Source organism: Taurulus bubalis (genome assembly GCF_910589615.1).
Source record: "Taurulus bubalis genome assembly, chromosome: 12".
NCBI classification, from domain to species: Eukaryota; Metazoa; Chordata; class Actinopteri; order Perciformes; family Cottidae; genus Taurulus; species Taurulus bubalis.
The window spans coordinates 26,685,122-26,705,746 of NC_136600.1; the positions used below are offsets into that span (position 1 = coordinate 26,685,122).

The 20,625-nt window shown below is 42.5% G+C and overlaps 2 protein-coding genes across 2 annotated transcripts; both read left to right on the forward strand.

The window, feature by feature from the left end:
• Positions 1-1,089: 1,089 nt before the first annotated feature.
• Positions 1,090-5,374, forward strand: LOC306744714 (sialic acid-binding Ig-like lectin 15; the record flags this gene model as incomplete). Its single annotated transcript, XM_079227396.1, has 6 exons — positions 1,090-1,447; positions 1,880-2,242; positions 3,693-3,734; positions 3,905-3,946; positions 4,331-4,429; positions 5,340-5,374. The coding sequence occupies 6 exons, from the start codon at positions 1,090-1,092 to the stop codon at positions 5,372-5,374; spliced, it is 939 nt and encodes a 312-aa protein (XP_079083522.1).
• Positions 5,375-9,050: 3,676 nt separating this feature from the next.
• Positions 9,051-13,268, forward strand: cmtm7 (CKLF-like MARVEL transmembrane domain containing 7; the record flags this gene model as incomplete). The annotated part of the gene is made up of 5 exons (XM_079227086.1): positions 9,051-9,164; positions 9,705-9,881; positions 11,187-11,285; positions 11,898-11,979; positions 13,069-13,268. The coding sequence occupies 5 exons, from the start codon at positions 9,051-9,053 to the stop codon at positions 13,080-13,082; spliced, it is 486 nt and encodes a 161-aa protein (XP_079083212.1). The 3' UTR covers positions 13,083-13,268.
• Between the last annotated feature and the right edge of the window lie 7,357 nt (positions 13,269-20,625).

Consider the following 20,625-nt stretch of genomic DNA (forward strand, 5'->3'; position numbering starts at 1 on the left):
CCTGACCACCAGGGGGCGACTCCTCTGGTTGTATTGAAGTCTATGCTTCATGTGTTAAAGCTGCATTGTCTCTCCTGACCACCAGGGGGCGACTCATCTGGTTGTATAGAAGTATATGCTTCATGTGTTAAAGCTGCATTGTCTCTCCTGACCACCAGGGGGCGACTCATCTGGTTGTATAGAAGTATATGCTTCATGTGTTGAAGCTGCATTGTCTCTCCTGACCACCAGGGGGCAACTCCTCTGGTTGTATAGAAGTATATGCTTCATGTGTTAAAGCTGCATTTTCTCTCCTGACCACCAGGGGGTGACTCCTCTGGTTGTATAGAAGTATATGCTTCATTTGTTAAAGCTGCATTTTCTCTCCTGACCACCAGGGGGCGACTCCTCTGGTTGTATAGAAGTATATGCTTCATGTGTTAAAGCTGCATTTTCTCTCCTGACCACCAGGGGGTGAACATACAAATACAACTGTGTTGTTGTTGATGCAGGGCCCCGCATTGGCCCCGCCCTGTGGACGTCTCTCACTTCCTTCTGGCTGACAGGAAATGTTTCGTTTCATAAGACTTCTCAAGACTTCCCGAATGTTCTATTTGTGGTTTGAGGCTTTGGTTTCTCTCATTTTCTGAGGTTTCCAGCCTGAAGATGTGGCGGCAGACTCACGGTGTCGGTCTTCTTCTGTCAGTGATCGTCACAGGTAGGACCCTTTATCCTCCGTCCAGTGTGACGCCACCGTCTGGTTTTGGGGAAGGAAAAAGGAAGGAAAAGACGTACAAAAAACGCAGAAATCATAATATATAACATAAAATCATAATATATAACGTATAATTGACTGTATAATTATCTGCACAATCTAAAAGTGTGGAATGGCTGATGCACATACATTTAAATGCATTAAAGTTTGTAAGGCTGTTAAAGTGGTCTTAAAAATGTAAAATGCTCCTTAAAAGTTGGATCCAAACCCTTATCTGGACCAGATTAGTCTGCAGGTTCTGGTCCTCTCCGGCTTCACGAGCCAGTAGAGAGAACCAGAGAGAACCAGAGAGAACCAGCTGCTCCTCCTCAGGGTCTCGCTCGGCCTCCTGGAACATGACGGTCTCCCCGGTGGTCTTCGTGCCCAGAGGCCGGGACGCCGTCCTCGGCTGCTCCTTCAGCCACCCCGCCCAGGACCACTACTCGGGGACGATCGCCGTCAAGTGGATCGCCAGAGAAGCCGCGGCGCCGCCGTTCCTCGTCTGCTCGGTGAAGAACGACTCGGCCGGAGGACTCGGCGGCGGCTGCTCGGCGTCCGGCCTGAAGCACTCCCTGCAGGGGGACCCTCGGCGGGGGCAGCTGTCCCTGCTCGTCCGGACCGCCCACCTGGCGGACAACGGGTCGTACTTCTGCAGGGTGGAGCTGCAGGGCTGGAGGAAGTCCGTCCAGAAAGAGATGCAGCTCTACGTCACGGGTGAGTCCGACTGAGGCCATTTTGTTTTTCATACTGAGAAGAAGCTAAACGTCTTTGGGGGAAATAACATGAACATTTAATTTCAGTTTAAAAGGGTATCTGGTGAATGTAATTACCTTATATATAATAAAATGCTAACAGATCATTATCAAGAACATGTGGAGACATGTTGTGCTTTTTTCCTGTTTTCATTGGAGGAACCCATGTTTTCAATAAAAGAGCAAAACGACCAAGGTTTGATCCATTTGCACACTGAAGATATATTTCATACTTTAAGTTTGTCTAAAAGTAATTTGTTCCCATTGTGTCACATTCTGATAGCAAAACGATACCCAGCTGTTAGCACGTTAGCATAGCTCAGCTGGAATTCAAACTTTGAGGTTAAGATGTTGATCGTGTGCAGAAAACACGATATTATGTCAAACCCCGCAGTCGAACCCCAGATCCCGAGCCTCTCCGTGGTCGAGTCCAGCTCCGGCTTGGACGGCGCACCCCGGTGGCTGCAGTGTGAGGCGACGGGCCACCCGCTGCCCACCGTCAGCTGGCTGTCGTCCTCCGGGACCCTGTCGGCGGACCGGGTCCGGACCTCCGTGAGCGGCCTGTACCGGCTGGTCAGCTCCGTGCCGTACCTGGAGGGGGAGGTGCTCACCTGCCGGGTCGAGAGCCGGCTGGGCGGAGCCGAGCGGACGTATCCAGCCAGTAACTCACTGATGATGGCGCTGGCGGTGGGCGGAGTCATCCTGATGCTGCTCGTCAGTCTGTCAGCTGGACTCGTCTTCTACATGAGGAAAAGAGGTGAACCAACACTACCTCTTTAGTCCACAGGGGGCACTAGAACCAACACTACCTCTTTAGTCCACAGGGGGCACCAGAACCAACGCTACCTCTTTAGTCCACAAGGGGCACTAGAACCAACACTACCTCTTTAGTCCACAGGGGGCACCAGAACCAACACTACCTCTTTAGTCCACAGGGGGCACCAGAACCAACACTACCTCTTTAGTCCACAGGGGGCACTAGAACCAACACTACCTCTTTAGTCCACAGGGGGCACTAGAACCAACACTACCTCTTTAGTCCACAGGGGGAACCAGAACCAACGCTACCTCTTTAGTCCACAGGGGGCACTAGAACCAACACTACCTCTTTAGTCCACAGGGGGCACCAGAACCAACGCTACCTCTTTAGTCCACAAGGGGCACTAGAACCAACACTACCTCTTTAGTCCACAGGGGGCACCAGAACCAACACCACCTCTTTAGTCCACAGGGGGCACTAGAACCAACACTACCTCTTTAGTCCACAGGGGGCACTAGAACCAACACTACCTCTTTAGTCCACAGGAGGAACCAGAACCAACGCTACCTCTTTAGTCCACAGGGGGCACCAGAACCAACACTACCTCTTTAGTCCACAGGGGGAACCAGAACCAACGCTACCTCTTTAGTCCACAGGGGGCACTAGAACCAACACTACCTCTTTAGTCCACAGGGGGCACCAGAACCAACACTACCTCTTTAGTCCACAGGGGGCACTAGAACCAACACTACCTCTTTAGTCCACAGGGGGCACCAGAACCAACACTACCTCTTTAGTCCACAGGGGGCAATAGAACCAACACTACCTCTTTAGTCCACAGGGGGCACTAGAACCAACACTACCTCTTTAGTCCACAGGGGGCACCAGAACCAACGCTACCTCTTTAGTCTACAGGGGGCACTAGAACCAACACTACCTCTTTAGTCCACAGGGGGCACCAGAACCAACGCTACCTCTTTAGTCCACAGGGGGCACCAGAACCAACGCTACCTCTTAAGTCCACAGGGGGCACTAGAACCAACACTACCTCTTTAGTCCACAGGGGGCACCAGAACCAACACTACCTCTTTAGTCCACAGGGGGCACCAGAACCAACGCTACCTCTTTAGTCCACAGGGGGCACTAGAACCAACACTACCTCTTTAGTCCACAGGGGGCACTAGAACCAACACTACCTCTTTAGTCCACAGGGGGCACTAGAACCAACACTACCTCTTTAGTCCACAGGGGGCACCAGAACCAACACTACCTCTTTAGTCCACAGGGGGCGCCAGAACCAACACTACATGAACGCTCCATGTATAAACCTTTAAATAAAGTCTGACTTTCCTGCAGACGTCACAAGACTTTTCACAGTTTTGAACACCATCGTTGGCGTCGTCGTATAAAAACAACAAACATTTGATTCCCCTCTCATCGTCTGCAGCTCGCCACGCGTCGCCTCCAGTTCACGAAGATGCTTCTCCAGGTGAGTGACACCGACCTGCTTCAGATGGTTCAAACATTAAAACTTTCAGTGACCTTTCAGACTGCTGCTCCTCATCCTGTTCCTCTTTTGGTTTCTCCCTCCAACCCGGTGCAGCGTCACTTCATGACTGAATAAAAAGACTGAATTTTAAACGTTTCCCTCTTCCTCAGCTCGAGCTGACACATCTCCTATCTACGGAAACGCTGACGTCGGTACGTGCAACCCTCTGGTTTTACATGTTTCAGACGTGTAGAAGAAGAGCAGTGACCTCATGACCCTCTGGTTTTACATGTTTCAGACGTGTAGAAGAAGAGCAGTGACCTCATGACCCTCTGGTTTTACATGATTCAGACATAGAAGAAGAGCAGTGACATCATGACCCTCTGGTTTTACATGTTTCAGACGTGTAGAAGAAGAGCAGTGACATCATGACCCTCTGGTTTTACATGTTTCAGACGTGTAGAAGAAGAGCAGTGACATCATGACCCTCTGGTTTTACATGATTCAGACATAGAAGAAGAGCAGTGACATCATGACCCTCTGCAGCCAGACAGGTGATTAAATAACGAAATGATGATGTTGTTTTGTCCCTGAAGTGGAGCATCACGGGCTGCAGCGCTCCGACCGTCCAGCTGGGGGCGACGTTGAGCTTCAGCTGGTTTACTCGACCGTCAGTCTGACCAGAGCTACTTCCCGTGAGTCCCGTTCACTCGTAAAGAATACAAAATAAAAAGATTGCAAGCAACAACATCCCTTTCCCAGAGTGTTGGAGAACTACGGTGGCCCTTTAGGTCCAGACAGGTGCTTTATTACTGCATCATATCATCATCAACATACTCATTTTGCACAACAACATATTATATTATTGTATAATTACTTATCGATTTATAATTATTAATGTGTTCATCACTTTAATGTTGCAGCTGGTAAAGATGGAGCTCATTTTAATCACAATCTTTAATACTTCATCATGTATTAGCTGAAGGTCAAAGGTCAACGTGCGGAGCCTCATTTTAAGGCCAGCTGGTGTTCTTCTTCACAGCTCAACAAGCCCGACCCCGGAGCCAGGAGGAAGCGGGTGAGTTCCTCTGGTCACAACCAGGAATAGTTTAATGTTGAAATCTACAGTATTTTATAGAATTTGATAGCGAAAAAGAAAGTATAGCCTCATTTCCCGACCAATGTTAACCTTATTGTCTAACCAAATGAATGCATTGAAGCCTAAATGAGCGGCTCCTCCTTTGCAGCCAAATCCACTTAAATAGAGTTTATGTAGTTTAGGCTTTGCAGCCATTTCCCTCCAGTTTGTAGTTCATCACCTGAATCAGAAGCTCAGAGGCTGAATGTGACTCTGCTGCTGAAGAGGGAAGCCGGCGAGGAGGCTAAAGAAACAAGATGGCGGCGGACAAAAAAAACTGATATAAATGTAAAAAGAAACAAGATGGCGGCGGACCAAAACACCATGTTGGTGATGCAACCAAGACGGACAAAATGCCGAAATTGAGGCCAGTGGGTGACGTCACCGTGACATCACTGTGTGGCTTGCTTTAGATGATTACTTGTAAACAAATGAAAGCAGACTAATGGTGAACGTTGTTCTCTCAGACGTCCTCTACTCTCCGGTGAACGTCCAGCAGTGACTGAGGTATGAACTAATCTCCCTCTGGTGTCGTATTGTACAGATTCATTTTGATCTCAGTGCCGGTCAAACGTTCATGATTCCTCCAGGTTTAGTTCATGAAGATCCTCTAATAAACTCCTAACTCACTGAAGGACCCTGAGGTTCAGCAGAGGGGCGTTCACTGACCGCTTTCATAGTCAGACAACGAGCCGTCGTCTCTGTCTGGGCCGGAGCTGCTGTGTTCACTGCCTCCAGCAGGGGCGCCGCCGAGCGACTCTCAGTTCAATGAAGGGAAACTTCAACAGCACACGAGGACTTTACCAGAACAGACTACGGGCTCAGCCTGTTGTTCTCTAAAGGCTCAGCCTGTTGTTCTCTAAAGGCTCAGCCTGTTGTTCTCTAAAGGCTCAGCCTGTTGTTCTCTAAAGGCCCAGCAGAGTGAGGCCGTGGCTTCATGACTCTGAGCTGAACGTGTTGTTGTCACCAGAGGTCCAGAAACGTGTTCTATTACAGCGGCATGCAGTCTGTAAACAACAACAACAGCAGCTTTGTGTTTCTGTTACACAGCGTTCTCACCGTGAAATGTAGCGCTGAGAAGTCCAAGAACAGCGGTTCCATTGTTCTGTAACGTTGTTCCTTTAAGTTTTATACTTTTTGATGTTCCGTTAAGTTTTTCTGTTCCATTGTTTGTTCCGTTACATTGTTTGTTGTTCTGTTACATTGTTTGTTGCTCTGTTACATTGCTTGTTGTTCCGTTACATTGTTTGTTCTGTTACATTGTTTGTTGCTCTGTTACATTGTTTGTTGTTCCGTTCCATTGTTTGTTCTGTTCCATTGTTTGTTCTGTTACATTGTTTGTTCCGTTACATTGTTTGTTGCTCTGTTACATTGTTTGTTGTTCCGTTCCATTGTTTGTTCTGTTACATTGTTTGTTCTGTTACATTGTTTGTTCCGTTACATTGTTTGTTCTGTTACATTGTTTGTTGCTCTGTTACATTGTTTGTTGTTCCGTTACATTGTTTGTTCTGTTACATTGTTTGTTGCTCTGTTACATTGTTTGTTGTTCCGTTCCATTGTTTGTTCTGTTACATTGTTTGTTCTGTTACATTGTTTGTTCTGTTACATTGTTTGTTGCTCTGTTACATTGCTTGTTGTTCCGTTACATTGTTTGTTGTGGCTTTGTGAGTTTTTATGATTCGAGTCTGATATGAAATGTATTCATAAAAAATATTTTTTTCAACAATCAACGTATCTGGTTTGTAGAAAACAGATATGTTGTTTTAACTTGACAAGAAAAAACGAGAAAATAAGTTTTTGTTTTTTTGTATCAAAAAGTACTCCATTTTGTTAATGTAGTATTTAATAACAAGAATATAGCTAATATAATATGTAATATCGCATGTGGAGGGATGTGCAGTTTACTAAAGGTCCAAGATGGCCGCCGGTGAGGCCTGCAGCACCTCAGCTGCTCTCGGTGTAAATCCCCCAGAAGCCTTTGTGGTTTGGTGAGCCGCGGTGCAGCTGAGGCTCCACTGCGGCTCGCCCACCGCCGCCGACTCTGAAAGTACAAGGAGGAAGTATTCTGAGGCTCCTACCGCAGTACTAGTACCACACGTGGGTGTACTAGAACAAGTCCTGCATCCAAAACCGCAGAGTCTGTAAATGAGGTGAAAGGACAGGAAGGGGAGAGTAGTGAAGTATACATGTACTGTAGAGTAGTATAAATGTAGAAGTACTCAAGTAAAATACTCCAGTGTACTTCAGTATGATACTTCAGTAAAAACACACAACTGCTTTTAAACTCTTCTGCTCAGTTTTATCTCAAAGTTCATCTCAAGGTGTTAGTTCACACATACAGGTTTCACTTCCCGTGTGTGTGTGTGTGTGTGTGTGTGTGTGTGTGTGTGTGTGTGTGTGTGTGTGTGTGTGTGTGTGTGTGTGTGTGTGTGTGTGTTTAACCACTTTGTGGCCACAGGATGTTGTTAGAAGTGTGTCGCTTTTCTCTGTACTCTATCAGTGTACATTAACTATGTGTTCAGAGTACATTAACTGTGTATTATTTTGCGTATTCAGAGTACATTAACTGTGTATTATTTGTGTGCTCTGTGTGTATTCAGAGTGTATTCTTGGTGTACTCTCTGTGTATTCTTGGTGTACTCTGTGTGTACTAACTGTGTATTCTTGGTGTACTCTGTGTGTACTAACTGTGTATTCTTGGTGTACTCTGTGTGTACTAACTGTGTATTCTTGGTGTACTCTGTGTGTACTAACTGTGTATTCTTGGTGTACTCTGTGTGTACTAACTGTGTATTCTTGGTGTACTCTGTGTGTACTAACTGTGTATTCTTGGTGTACTCTGCTGCAGTGCTTCCTGACGGAGGCCACGCCTCCACCAGCTGTCAGCGCGCGCAGCTCCACCACGACGAGGCTACGAGGCACCGGATGTGTGCTTCAAAATAAAAGCTCCAAAAACACGACACAAACAAGAATCTTTGTTTGTGTGTATTAATACATGATGTGAAATTAATATTATTCAAAGTTTTTGCAGTCAGTATCTGTCAAGTAGCCCCCCCCATGCTTTATATTTATTATTAATGACAATACAAATATTAACAATGATATACTTGAAAAATGAACACTTTACCCATACATGTCTTTTATTAAGAAAATAAATGATTATTTCTTCATTTGATTTGCATGTAATATGATGCACTTTTTTTGTACAGCGCTTTTCAAATTAAAATAAATAAAATAGAAATTCAGAAAAAAAAAAAAATACGCAGAACTTAAAAAAAGGCAAATAAAACCCACTGAATAATATCAGCTAATTACACATTTGTAATTAAAGCATCTGGTTCCTAATAATTTAGTTTTATTTTGAAGGTTTGAACCTGAAGCTGATTTAATGAAAAGTTGTATATTCATGATTTAAAAGTGTACATGTCAACAAAAAAAAAAAGAGTGAAAGGAGTTTAAACATCTGTATCGACTCCAGAGGTTTGTCTCTAAACACAACAGAAAGTTGAATACATTTAACCTGAAATTGATAATTATAATACATTCCAGATGCATCATTGTCCTGCTGGAAAATAACACGCTACAGTTGCAGTATTTATAAATATGCAGTAATAATGTTGCAGCTGAATTAACAAGAACATATTTTAACTCTGATGCATAAAACTGCAGATAGTTTTAGTTTCGAGGTTTTTCCTCTGAAAGCACAACACTGTCTCTGTGTTTATTACTTTTTTAATAATTATAAGAATAATAATATTTCATTTCCAAATTAATTTTTGCAAGTGCAACTATAGTATTGTTTTTGGAGGAAGGAAGTAGGGAAGGAAGGAAGGAAGGAAGGAAGTAGGGAGGGAAGCACAGAAGGAAGGAAGGAAAGAAGGAAGGAAGGAAGTAGGGAGGGGAGGAAGGAAGGAAGTAGGGAGGGAAGGACGGAAGGAATGAAGTAGGGAAGGAAAGAAGGAAGGAAGTAGGGAAGGAAAGAAGGTATATGATATACTTTAAATGTGTTAATATTTGAGACAAAACCTTGAGACAGTCGCACTCGCAGTCTTTTATTGTGAAATCCCGTCCCGGAAGTGCCCGTGTTGACCCGGTCCGCCTTGACGCACGTGTCACGCGCAGACAGTCCGCTGCAGCTGAACTCTCGTAAACATCAAACGTCTGCGCGAGCCGTCAACATGTCGCACACCGTCATCACGACCACGACCACCAGCAGCAGGACGCCCGGGGACGGGCTCCTGAACCTGGGCTTCACGCGGACCATCCCGGGGCTGCTGAAGAGCGGGCAGATGGTGAGCCTCACCCGGAGCGCGCAGGGCGGGGGCGGGCGCTGCGGCTAGCGGGGTCCGGCCGCCGCTCCGGTAACCCTGACATCCGTGATTACTTACACGGAGTCTGGCGATGACGTAGTATTACGGTTACGGCTGTGTTATTGGTGCGGACCACGTGACACACTGACGTCATAACGTTCCTGCTCAACTCTATATATATATATATATATATATACGTATATATATATATATATATATATATATATATATATATATATATATGTATATGTGTATGTGTATATGTGTATATATGCACATATATATATGTGCATATATGGAGTCTTTGATTTTTTATTGTGTATTCTGAAATAATATTCTTTCCTGGTTTTAAATGCTGCATTACATCTACAATACTTTTTATGATTTAGTTTTTGTTTATATGTTTATATATCATTAATATTTAGTGAAAGTACCAATATTGAACCCTACAGTGTTGATATGGTTATGTTTATTGTTGTGTTTAAACCCCAAAACTAAGTGCATTTCCTCTCCTGAGGGCAGGTGGCGCTGCTCGTGGCCTTCCTCTGCGTGCACTGCACCCACGGGTGGCCCAGCTGGGCGGCGTTCCAGTTCTTTGAGGTGGTGACCCTGTGGTTCTTCTTCGCCTTCCTCCTCTTCTTCCTCATGCACCTGTTCAGGCTGCAGGCTAAGATGCCCTGCATCAACTGGCCACTGACGGTGAGCGGCAGACACTACATTATATTATATTATATTACATTACATTACATTATACTATATTGTACTACATTATATTACATTACATTACATTATACTACATTGTACTACATTATATTACATTACAATTAGCTGACGGTGAGCGGCAGACACTACATTATATTATATTATATTACATTATACTACATTGTACTACATTATATTACATTATACTACATTGTACTACATTATACTACATTACATTTAGCTGACGGTGAGCGGCAGACACTACATTATATTATATTATATTACATTACATTACATTATACTATATTGTACTACATTATATTACATTACATTACATTATACTATATTGTACTACATTATATTACATTACATTTAGCTGACGGTGAGCGGCAGACACTACATTATATTATATTACATTACATTATACGACATTGTACTACATTATATTACATTATACTACATTGTACTACATTATATTACATTACATTTAGCTAACGGTGAGCGGCAGATAGGAAAAGTTTCGGCAGGCTTTTGTAGAGCTCTGTAGATTTGAAATTACATAATTACATAAATACCTGTAATACATTGTTTTACAGACATTTATGGTGAATAGTTATTGTATGGAATGTAAAATAGTTGAAGTCATTTAGTTTTGTCCCAAAAAGTCACGTTAGGTATGTTGAAAGGACCTTTTATGTTTTTAAACACATTTCTGGCAAAACACATTTTTTTCGTTTTAAATGTGAAATGTTTTGATTCTCATTCATATTTTTTTATTATTTAAATGACACTTGCATACATCCTTTGTTTTATTGGTTAAATTGAGGTTTTCTAGCCTTTTGATAAATATGCTGTACAAATAAATATGATGATTATTATTATTATTAATTTTAAAAAGTATGTCGCCAAAAGTACCACTAGTCAGTATAGTATGTCAAATACAATGTTTGTCAAACAAAGGCAAAAAAGTCATAGTAAAAAAGTAGCAATAGTTTGTGGGAAAAAGCAATTAAATGTAATTGTACAGTTAAATGATTAAAGCGATTAATATAATGTAATAATGTTTTCAATAAAAACAAAGTCATATTAGTAGCATGTTGTTTCCATGTATGTTTCCTCCTAAAATAGTTAAATGTAACATCGACGTTGTCGCTAGGCATCGATTCCTTGCGACAACTTTAGCTCGTGAGTTAGCTACGTAGCTAATGTTGAAGAGTAACAAGCCGGCGGTTTTTCCTTCCAACATCGTAGGTGTAACCTTCAGACCAGAAGATGAATATTGTATTGTTTTGTGTGTTTCAGGAGTTCTTTCATTACTCCGTCGGGACCGTCCTCATCGTCATCGCCTCCATCGTCGCTGCTGTGAAGAGCGGAGGAGTTTCAGCGCTGGTGGCCGGATCGGTACGTAGCGTTACCGTTAGCTGTTAGCTTCACATTTAGTGGAGCAGGGCTTTGCTGCCTAGCGACCGCTAACAGCTAACATTGTATAGAAGTCTATACTTCATGTGTTAAAGCTGCATTCTCTCTCCTGACCACCAGGGGGAGACTCCTCTGGTTGTATAGAAGTCTATACTTCATGTGTTAAAGCTGCATTCTCTCTCCTGACCACCAGGGGGCGACTCCTCTGGTTGTATAGAAGTCTTTATAAATTACTCTACTTCTCTCTTGATATACTCCCTCAGTAAACATTGTAAACATGAGTTTATTTACTATAAACAGACCATAAAGCAGGGGACGCTTTAGGGCGGGGCTACAATGTGATTGACAGGTCGACACCAGAGACGTATACGGCGTCTCTGGGTCCCTCCTCAGTCCTTATATGGTCACTTCCTGTTTACCGGCCAGGATGTTGAACTGGAGGCTTCTAAACGTCTTCAAACCAACGAGAGACTAAAGTCCACTTCTTATGGACAGAATCAGTTTTTTATATTGTTTATTTAAACCTTTATTGACTGGTCTTCGTAAAGTACATATACTATATATATGTATATAAAGTGTGCGCTGTGTCTGCAGGTGTTTGGGTTCATCGCCACCTTCCTGATGGCCGTGAGCTTGTGGACGTCGTACAGCGTGACCTGCGGCTCCCACCAGACTGGTGCGACTGGTTTACTGCTTTTGTTCTGGACTGGTTTCCTTCAGGCTAATCAGCACATTGCTTCATCACACGAGTCACATGACCAAGTCAAGACTTCAGTGTCTCCTCTTCTCACCACTTTTCTCTCTGTTTATCCTCCTCCTCTTCTCCTTTTCTCCTGCAACCCTTTTCCCTTTCCCTTTTCCTCCCTCATCTCTTCCTTCCCTCCATCCTCCTTGTATCGTGCTCTCCTTTCTTTCATCCTTCCTTCCTTTCTCCCTTCCTGCACTTCATCCATCCTTTCCTCCTTCCTTTCTTCCTCTCCATCCTCCATTTCTTCCCTCACCTGGAGGAGAGGAGGAAGAGAGGAGGGGGGGGAGGAGGCGGGGAGGAGAGGAGGAAGAGAGGAGGGGGGGGAGGAGAGGAGGAGAGGAGGAGGAGAGGAGGAGGAGCGGAGAGGAGAAGGAAAGGAGCATTATTTATTCATTCTTCCCTTCCTTAACTTCTCCTCCTCTCTCCTCCTCTTCTCCTCTCTCCTCCTCTCTTCCTCTCTCCTCCTCTCTTCTCTCCTCTCCTCCTCTCTCCTCCTCTCTTCCTCTCTCCTCCTCTCTTCTCTCCTCTCCTCCTCTCTCCTCCTCTCTTCCTCTCTCCTCCTCTCTTCTCTCCTCTCCTCCTCTCTCCTCCTCTTCTCCTCTCTTCTCTCCTCTCTTCTCTCCTCTCCTCCTCTCTCCTCCTCTCTTCCTCTCTCCTCCTCTCTTCTCTCCTCTCCTCCTCTCTCCTCCTCTCTTCCTCTCTCCTCCTCTCTTCTCTCCTCTCCTCCTCTCTCCTCCTCTCTTCCTCTCTCCTCCTCTCCTCCTCTCCTCCTCTCTCCTCCTCTCTTCTCTCCTCTCCTCCTCTCTCCTCCTCTCTTCCTCTCTCCTCTTCTCCTCTCTTCTCTCCTCTCCTCCTCTCTCCTCCTCTCTTTCTCTCTCCTCCTCTCTTCTCTCCTCTCCTCCTCTCTCCTCCTCTCCCTCTCTTCTCTCCTCTCCTCCTCTCTTCCTCTCTCCTCCTCTCTCCTCTCCTCCTCTCTCCTCTCCTCCTCTCTCCTCCTCTCTTCCTCCTCTCCTCCAGGTGCAGCAGTGTAAGAAGTGATCCGTCATGAAGGATCCAGCTGGCCGTTTGCTGTGTCCTGGTTTCTGCCGGTAACCACCTGGATAATGAACCTGATTGGAGTATAATTCTTAGCACAGAGGTAACAACAGCTGATCCAGGACCAGCTGTTGTTTCTCCTCAATACATTTATTTGACCCTTTTGGACTTCTAGAGTCACATCTTCCTGTTCAAGGTGCTCGTTCACATTTAGACGTCTTTCTCTGCCATCGAAGCTTTTAGAGAAGCTTTTAGACAAGTTGAGCTCTGAAAGAACGCCGCCCTCTTCCCGTTGTGTGCCATAAAAAAACAAAACACGAAAAAGACGATTTTCCCGCCAAAATCAAGTCCTCGGCGCCTCTTCGTTGCACTTCCTCGTGGTTTACAGGAACTAGCTTGATTTGCTCGATTCGCTATAAATCGTTTTATCCATTCCAACTTTTTTTATTCTACTTTTTAAAATTCTGTAAAAGTCTTTACCACGGAGGCATTAAGCTGTTTTTAAAAATAAATATAACTTTTTTTAAATGCCCAGCGAGGAAACAATGCAAAGTAAAGCCCTGTTAGCATGCTATGCTAACTTATGCTATCATTAATCCAGTGTGCTAACAAACATTAACAAGCATAATGTTTTACAGGGAATAAGTTTGCATGTTGAAACATCACTCAGGGGAGAATGTGTACTAAAATACAATACAAACCAGTAGCATGCTAAAGGATTCTGGGAATTGGAACAAAAGTAAACATTAGCATGCTAACGAAGCAAACAAACACAAAGAAACAAGGAAAAGTGTTGCATCTGTCTGTAATTAAAAGATAAATGTGGTCATAACATATGTTTTTCCTATTGTCAACACGTGCAGAAGCAAACCAACAATCGATGTTTTAATAGATTTGCGTCTTCAGTGGGAACCAACGCGCGCTGAGCGGAGACAGGAAGTCACGGCAGCGTTGAGGATTGTGATCTGCACGAGTCGACGATAAGAAAATCCAAAGAATAACACCAACAATATCCTTCAAACAGTAATTTCACTGCTGTTTGGAAAACAAACAGTTCACCATTGCTTTGAGAAGTTAGCGGTAGCATTGCCACACATCCTCATTAGCATCAACGTTCACGTTTGAATCAAAGGACGCCTTTGTTACAGTTTCACGTGAACACGGCCGTCCTCGGTGCTTTAATTGAATTTGTATTCAATCTGAGTTTTCAGAACGCACATCAGTGAGTTTTAATTGATGCCAAAAAGAGAGAGCAGAGCCCTCAATAAAATAATAACGTGGTTATGATTCTACGGAGCCTGTCGGGGGGGGGGGGAATGTAAAAAAAAAATTAAAAAAAAATACTGGAAATCTGTTTGCACGGATTAATTAAACACAGGAACAGATAAAAAATGAATAAAAACATCAATATTTATAAAGAAAAAACAAGGAATTTGTTTAGATTAATACGTACACATGGATTATAAACATGTATGCATAGATTATTAAATGTGCAGATTAATATATTGAACACACAATTTGAATACAGCCAGATTTATCAAACGCATACGTTTAATACAATGTATATTTATTGATATCATTTACACAACGGTTAATGCATTCATGTACGGATTGATAGAAGTTTAACCCAGATTAATGAAACATACATGTGGATTAAACATGTTCACACAGATACATACAACATTGTGCATAATCATGATAAATAACATTGATAAAGATAAGATGAAGACATGCCTACAGATTAATAATACATATGCATGAGTTAATAACACACATTATTAAAACCAACACAGACTAATAAATGTACAAAATCGATAAATAAACCTTGAAGAAATAGTAAAAAGATAAATGTGTATTTATGGATTTAAAAAAAAAACAGTTACAGATGAATTTAAACATATAAGTGAATCAATTAATTACAAATCGACCTACAGATAAAAACAACAACATTTGCACGGACTAATAAAAAATATGCACAGATAATCTGAAATACTTTGTTAGTTTGCATCTGGCATTCAGATTAAATGGCAACAACTATAATGGATTTGAAAAATCTTTATGAAAGCACAATAACTAATAACTAGCGCCAGAAAAATAGTGAAAAACGTTTTTAAATATCCTGCGTATAAAACAACAAAGAGTCACTTTTGACTGTAAAGCACAAGATATCTCACGTCATCGTCTCCTGGTCTCGACTTTATCCTCCAAGGTGTCGTGTTTTTCACCATTTATCTGACTTTGTGCTTTTATTGATTATGTGCCAAGACTTTATTAATCTGCGTGCACAGATTTCCACATCGTGCGGTCCCTCGGTTCCGTAGGTTTCTGACCAATCTGAGTTTCTGAACACAAATAAAACACAAATGGTCAGAAGAAGTGGCTCAAGATGCAGCTCGTCTTTTAGTTCTACAAACATTTTAGATGGACCGAACATTTAGAAGCTAAGAGATGAAGAGCACTGCTTTAAAACGATGTCCTGGCTATGTTACGTTAGCTAGCAAATTAGCTATGCTAGTCAGCTATGCTAGTTAGCTCACGTTAAATGGCCACGTTTGTACACAATCAATACGCAACATTCTAACCAAAGCAAAACTATTTCATTTGAAGCTTCTTTGAGACACGAGTCGACCTGTGTTGTCATTGTGTGGTTTAGCTAACTAGTTAAACTAGTTTACTTTAAATTAACGGGGATTAATAGGAAGGACCGATGATGTTAATATGCTAAACTAGCCTAGCATCATCATCATTTGAGTCAGAAATTAAGTCATACAACTTTGAAACAATGAAATGTGTTAAAAATATATTATTTAGCTGATTTTAATTCTGCGCTAGCATTAGCTAAGCCGATAAATCGAGCCTAGCTTTGCCTCATTGTTGACGATATCAACGCAGTCTTGCTCGTTAGCCCCGATGCGTTACCATCACGCTAGCTGACAAATAAACATACAGCAACGGTAACGTTTAAATTTAAAGGTAATCCATGGAAAGTTGTGGTTTCACCCAACCGGTTCTGCCTCTTCAGTAATGTTTGTAGAATTAAAATCACGTTTAAATAGACTCGAGCGCGGCCTGCCACCTTCCTGCCATTTCCTCAAAACAAAGCTCTCGATGACGTGAAACTGAACTCTTGCGCTCATCCCAGATTACAGATTACTGCCTTACTGTTGATCAGATGCCAAAAAGAAAAAATCTTCGTGCAACGCTTTCGGGTTTTTATTCCGCTGAATGCACTCCGAGTTCAGAATGAAGGATTCAGGTCTGATCTGAGCACGATCGAATGTTTCACTTTGACTGTAAACCGTGTGCCGGTTCAAGCTCACGGGACGAATTACAACGGGTTTAAATACAGATCGTTGACCTGAGAGGCGGATCCGTCGGAGGCGATGGAAGACAATCTGGGTTGAAGCATGTCGGATGGAAGTAGAACAAAAAAAAACAGGATGAAAGCAGATTGTTAACAAATTAAGGCCCAAGTGTACAGATACTTATTTTCTTTATTTTATTGCCATCTTTATCTCGTTTTTTCACTTGAAGAATGTGGTTTCCGAGTCGTCATTGGCAGGATTCTATTCCTGAAAAAAACGATGTCTGAATATTTCCAATAACAAAACTCAAAATTCACGTTGGAATCACTCCTTTTTATTATAAAGTGATGCTAATCAGCAACTTCGTCCTCGCACCTCGTTCGTCCGCATAAGAGTCAGATTTTGCTTCCATCACAGCACCAAATATGTATAAATAAAGAAATACTTAGAACGTAGAAGAAAATATCTGTATACGTTTAGACTGGGCCCAAAGTCACATGATCTAATCCGAAACCAGGTCGTAGAATTCATGCCGTTCATTGTCTTTGCTGCCGGTGACGAGCCGAAGTTTCTGTAAATCACTTTTCCATCAATGGTGCTGAATCCAAAATGTTTCCATGCATTATTGTTTTAGGATAGTTTGGTTCAACAGGAATACGTGACATGATCACGGCCTCTTAACGGCATCAAGATGATTTGGTTTAGGGGGTTTTAGGAAAGAAGAGCTGATGGTTTGGGTTAAAATAACCACATTTGTACGTTTGTCGCCCACGAAATGTAAAATAACGCGACGCTGACTCCGGTCTCCTTGGTGAAAGTCTCGTGTTTGAGCCGTTCGTCCATGAGGACCTCCTCCCGATTCGGACTCTGGATTGAAATGTATTTGACCAACGACAAAGGATCCAAATTGACCTCCCGTCTGTCGGGCTTGGCGATATCGTGCCGAGTTTATCATTATTCAACGGAATGATATGTCACGATATCGCGATACACAACCACCTGGATCAGTGATAACAAGCACATTCTAACTACATTTTCTCAGAAGAAAATCATAATATTTTTCATTTAAATTCTCAAATAAATGAGAAAATACGAATAAATCCATGTGATTATTTATATAGACTATCTGTATTAGTGATTGTATTACTGATTCGTCGTTATAGAGATAATGAAATGACCTAAATCGAGATAGAAGATTTTGTCCGTTTCATCCGGCTCTAAACACGAGACTCCTCCCCTTGAGACAGCGTTAAGAGGTCACGGTCGTCTTTCTGTGAAATCAGGCCGGTTTAGTGACTTCCCTCGCTAGCTAGTTATATATTTTAGCGCTAATAAAGAAAACAATGGGGAACGCTAACTAAATTAGACTGATTTTGATTGGGAAAGGGGGCGGGTCTTGTTTACCAGGCCTCGTGTGGACCCGCCTCTCTCAGTCCAAGAACAACATTTTGGATTAACGGACAAAAGATTGCGACACGTCTTCGCTCACGATTGTCAGCTTTTTTATTAGCGGCGGCCCACAATCACGCCGTCTATGCCTCTTTGTATTGTAGTCATGAGTATTAAAAACAACTTCGCTGCGTTTCTTTCAGATTTAGTTTTTTGTTTCTTTGTGTGATGGTCCAAGGTGTTCACATTATTATTATTATTATTATTATTATTATTATTGTATTTGCTGCTTCACTGGATTGTATTTTTGTTTTGATTGTCTGGACCAGTTTGACACATATGAAGGTTTTATTTCATTATAGATGCACTGATAAAAACAACAATTGAATGTGAATGTAAAAGTTTGGGGACTTGGAAGAATTTGTTCAGCATCACTGGACGAAAATAATTGAGATCTTTTAGATTTAGTCAGCGTGCTTTTGATTTGTTTCAAGATTCTATCAATTAACTTTTGACATTCCGAGTTTTTCCATCAATATCTGCCCTAGCGACCATCGAATTTCGGATAATTTTTATTGCCGCATCCGTTATTGTTTGACCCAAAATGGTTTTATATATCGCTGCCTTGACGCTTTTTTTTTGTGAATTTGTCCTTCAGCCATTTGGTGTTTTCAGATAAAGATTTCTGCTGATGATCAAAACTCTTGAGTTATAATTGAGAACATTAACTATTAAACAGGCTTTGATCAAAGACTCATTCAAACCAAAACAGACTGTTTACATTGTTGTTTATTATTATTATTATTATTATTATCCTCACCGTTGCAAAGTGACCGGATGTCCGACTGTTTGTCCTCTGGAGAAACAGCAGAATGCTGCGATGGCTCTTGATTTCTGATCCAGTGCTATGAGACACATTACGCTCAGTGAACGGACGTTTCACACAAAGACTTTCAGATCGATTAGAAGTCACAAAAAAGGTGATTGACCCCGAGAGACAAAGGTCACGTCCGGTAAAGTCAACGCAGAGCAAAGACTTCCTGTCTTGATTCCTCGTGGTTTGTTTTGACTTTGTGAGAAGATAACAAACATTTAAAAAAAGGACAGCTGAAGGTCCATTTAGTTGCCGTTCTGGACCTTTCGATTGGATCGCACAATCTTCTGATCGACTTCTGGTCCCTTTGCTTGAACATTAAGTTTCAAAGTTCGCACTTGACCTTCCAATCAGCCGTTAGGGAAACAGTTTGAATGGATAAGAATCGTACCTGCTGAGAGAGATCCAGGTTTCAAGTCAAGACTTAACTTGACCTTTAGAGGGTAAAGAACATGTGATTGATTGTTGGGCGTAAAACTACAACAAAACAAACAACCGTGATGTTCCTTAAAGGACAACGGTCTCATGAGCATCGATACAAGCCACGTGGAATCAAATCAGAGTATTCTCAGTCATAGTATATCACTTTATTTTACTTTACACCCATCTAGCATCATGTTTAACACCTTAAAGTGAGTACGCGATGGTGCACAAGATCTCCAACCTCTCAGTGCGTTTGTGTGTTCATCGTTCTTCCCGTGATTCATTTGCACGAACCTTAAAGTGACCGAGATGTCCGGCTTCTGTGAGACGTCCATTCATGGCCCTGGATCAGCGCTACGAGCTAACGAGCTAACACATGAACCCACCAGTATCATCGCCCTTAAAACCTTAAAGCAGGACGAGCCCGGTGGATTCCAGACAATTTAGTTTTCTCTCCAAAGTGCCTTAATGTTCTGTTGACGAGTCGATCGACTGAGTCTCAGCGAGGGAATACCTGAAGACGATGGAACCGCGTTTAAATGGAGCGCTGTGTCTTTAAGAAGTGTGCTGGCGAAGGAATGAAGCGCTTTCATTATGTTTTAGAAGAAGAGATGTCCACGGTGGTATTATTATTACACGTCACATCACAAAGAGATCACATTGACTTGTGTTGTTTTTCTACTTTTTTTTAAAGTGTGTTGTGATTTATTGCATGTTGGAAATTAAAAGCTCATTGCACCATTTCTGTCTCCTAATTTCAAGTTCGTACTAAATGTGGCCACACAGGTTGATTCTGGCTTAAAACAACATCTCACATAAATATTAAGTTATTATACTTTATAATTGATTCAGAGTCGAGCTGCAGTTAAAATAAATAAATCCTAAAGAAGAGCAAAACTAAAATATGTGACTGTGGGTTTTTTCTTTCATTCTTTTTCTTTTTAACACATAGACTTCTATACAATACACCACCCCCTGGTGGTCAGGAGAGAGAATGCAGCTTTAACACATGAAGCATGGACTTCTATACAACCAGAGGAGTCACCCCCTGGTGGTCAGGAGAGAGAATGCAGCTTTAACACATGAAGCATGGACTTCTATACAACCAGAGGAGTCGCCCCCTGGTGGTCAGGAGAGAGAATGCAGCTTTAACACATGAAGCATAGACTTCTATACAACCAGAGGAGTCGCCCCCTGGTGGTCAGGAGAGAGAATGCTGTTACGTCCCCTTCCCCGTCTAGGGGATAAGGGGGAACGAACACAGGTCAGTCCAAAGAATAAAGGAAACAAAGTCAGAAAATAGGAGTAACGAAGAAACAACATTTATTCGACGCTGGCGGTTCACAACACAAAAGAAAAGGTTCTGTCACGTGGGAGAGATTGGGGACAGCTTGTGGTCGTGCCAAACAAACAGAAATCAAGAAAACAAAACTAGGCCTCGCTCTCTACCTCTGGAAAACAAACAAAATGGCTTCTCTAACTTCTCTACAAAAGAGTGGTCAAAACATATACAGAGGGAGCACCGACCATTAACCTAGTGTTTCTAGA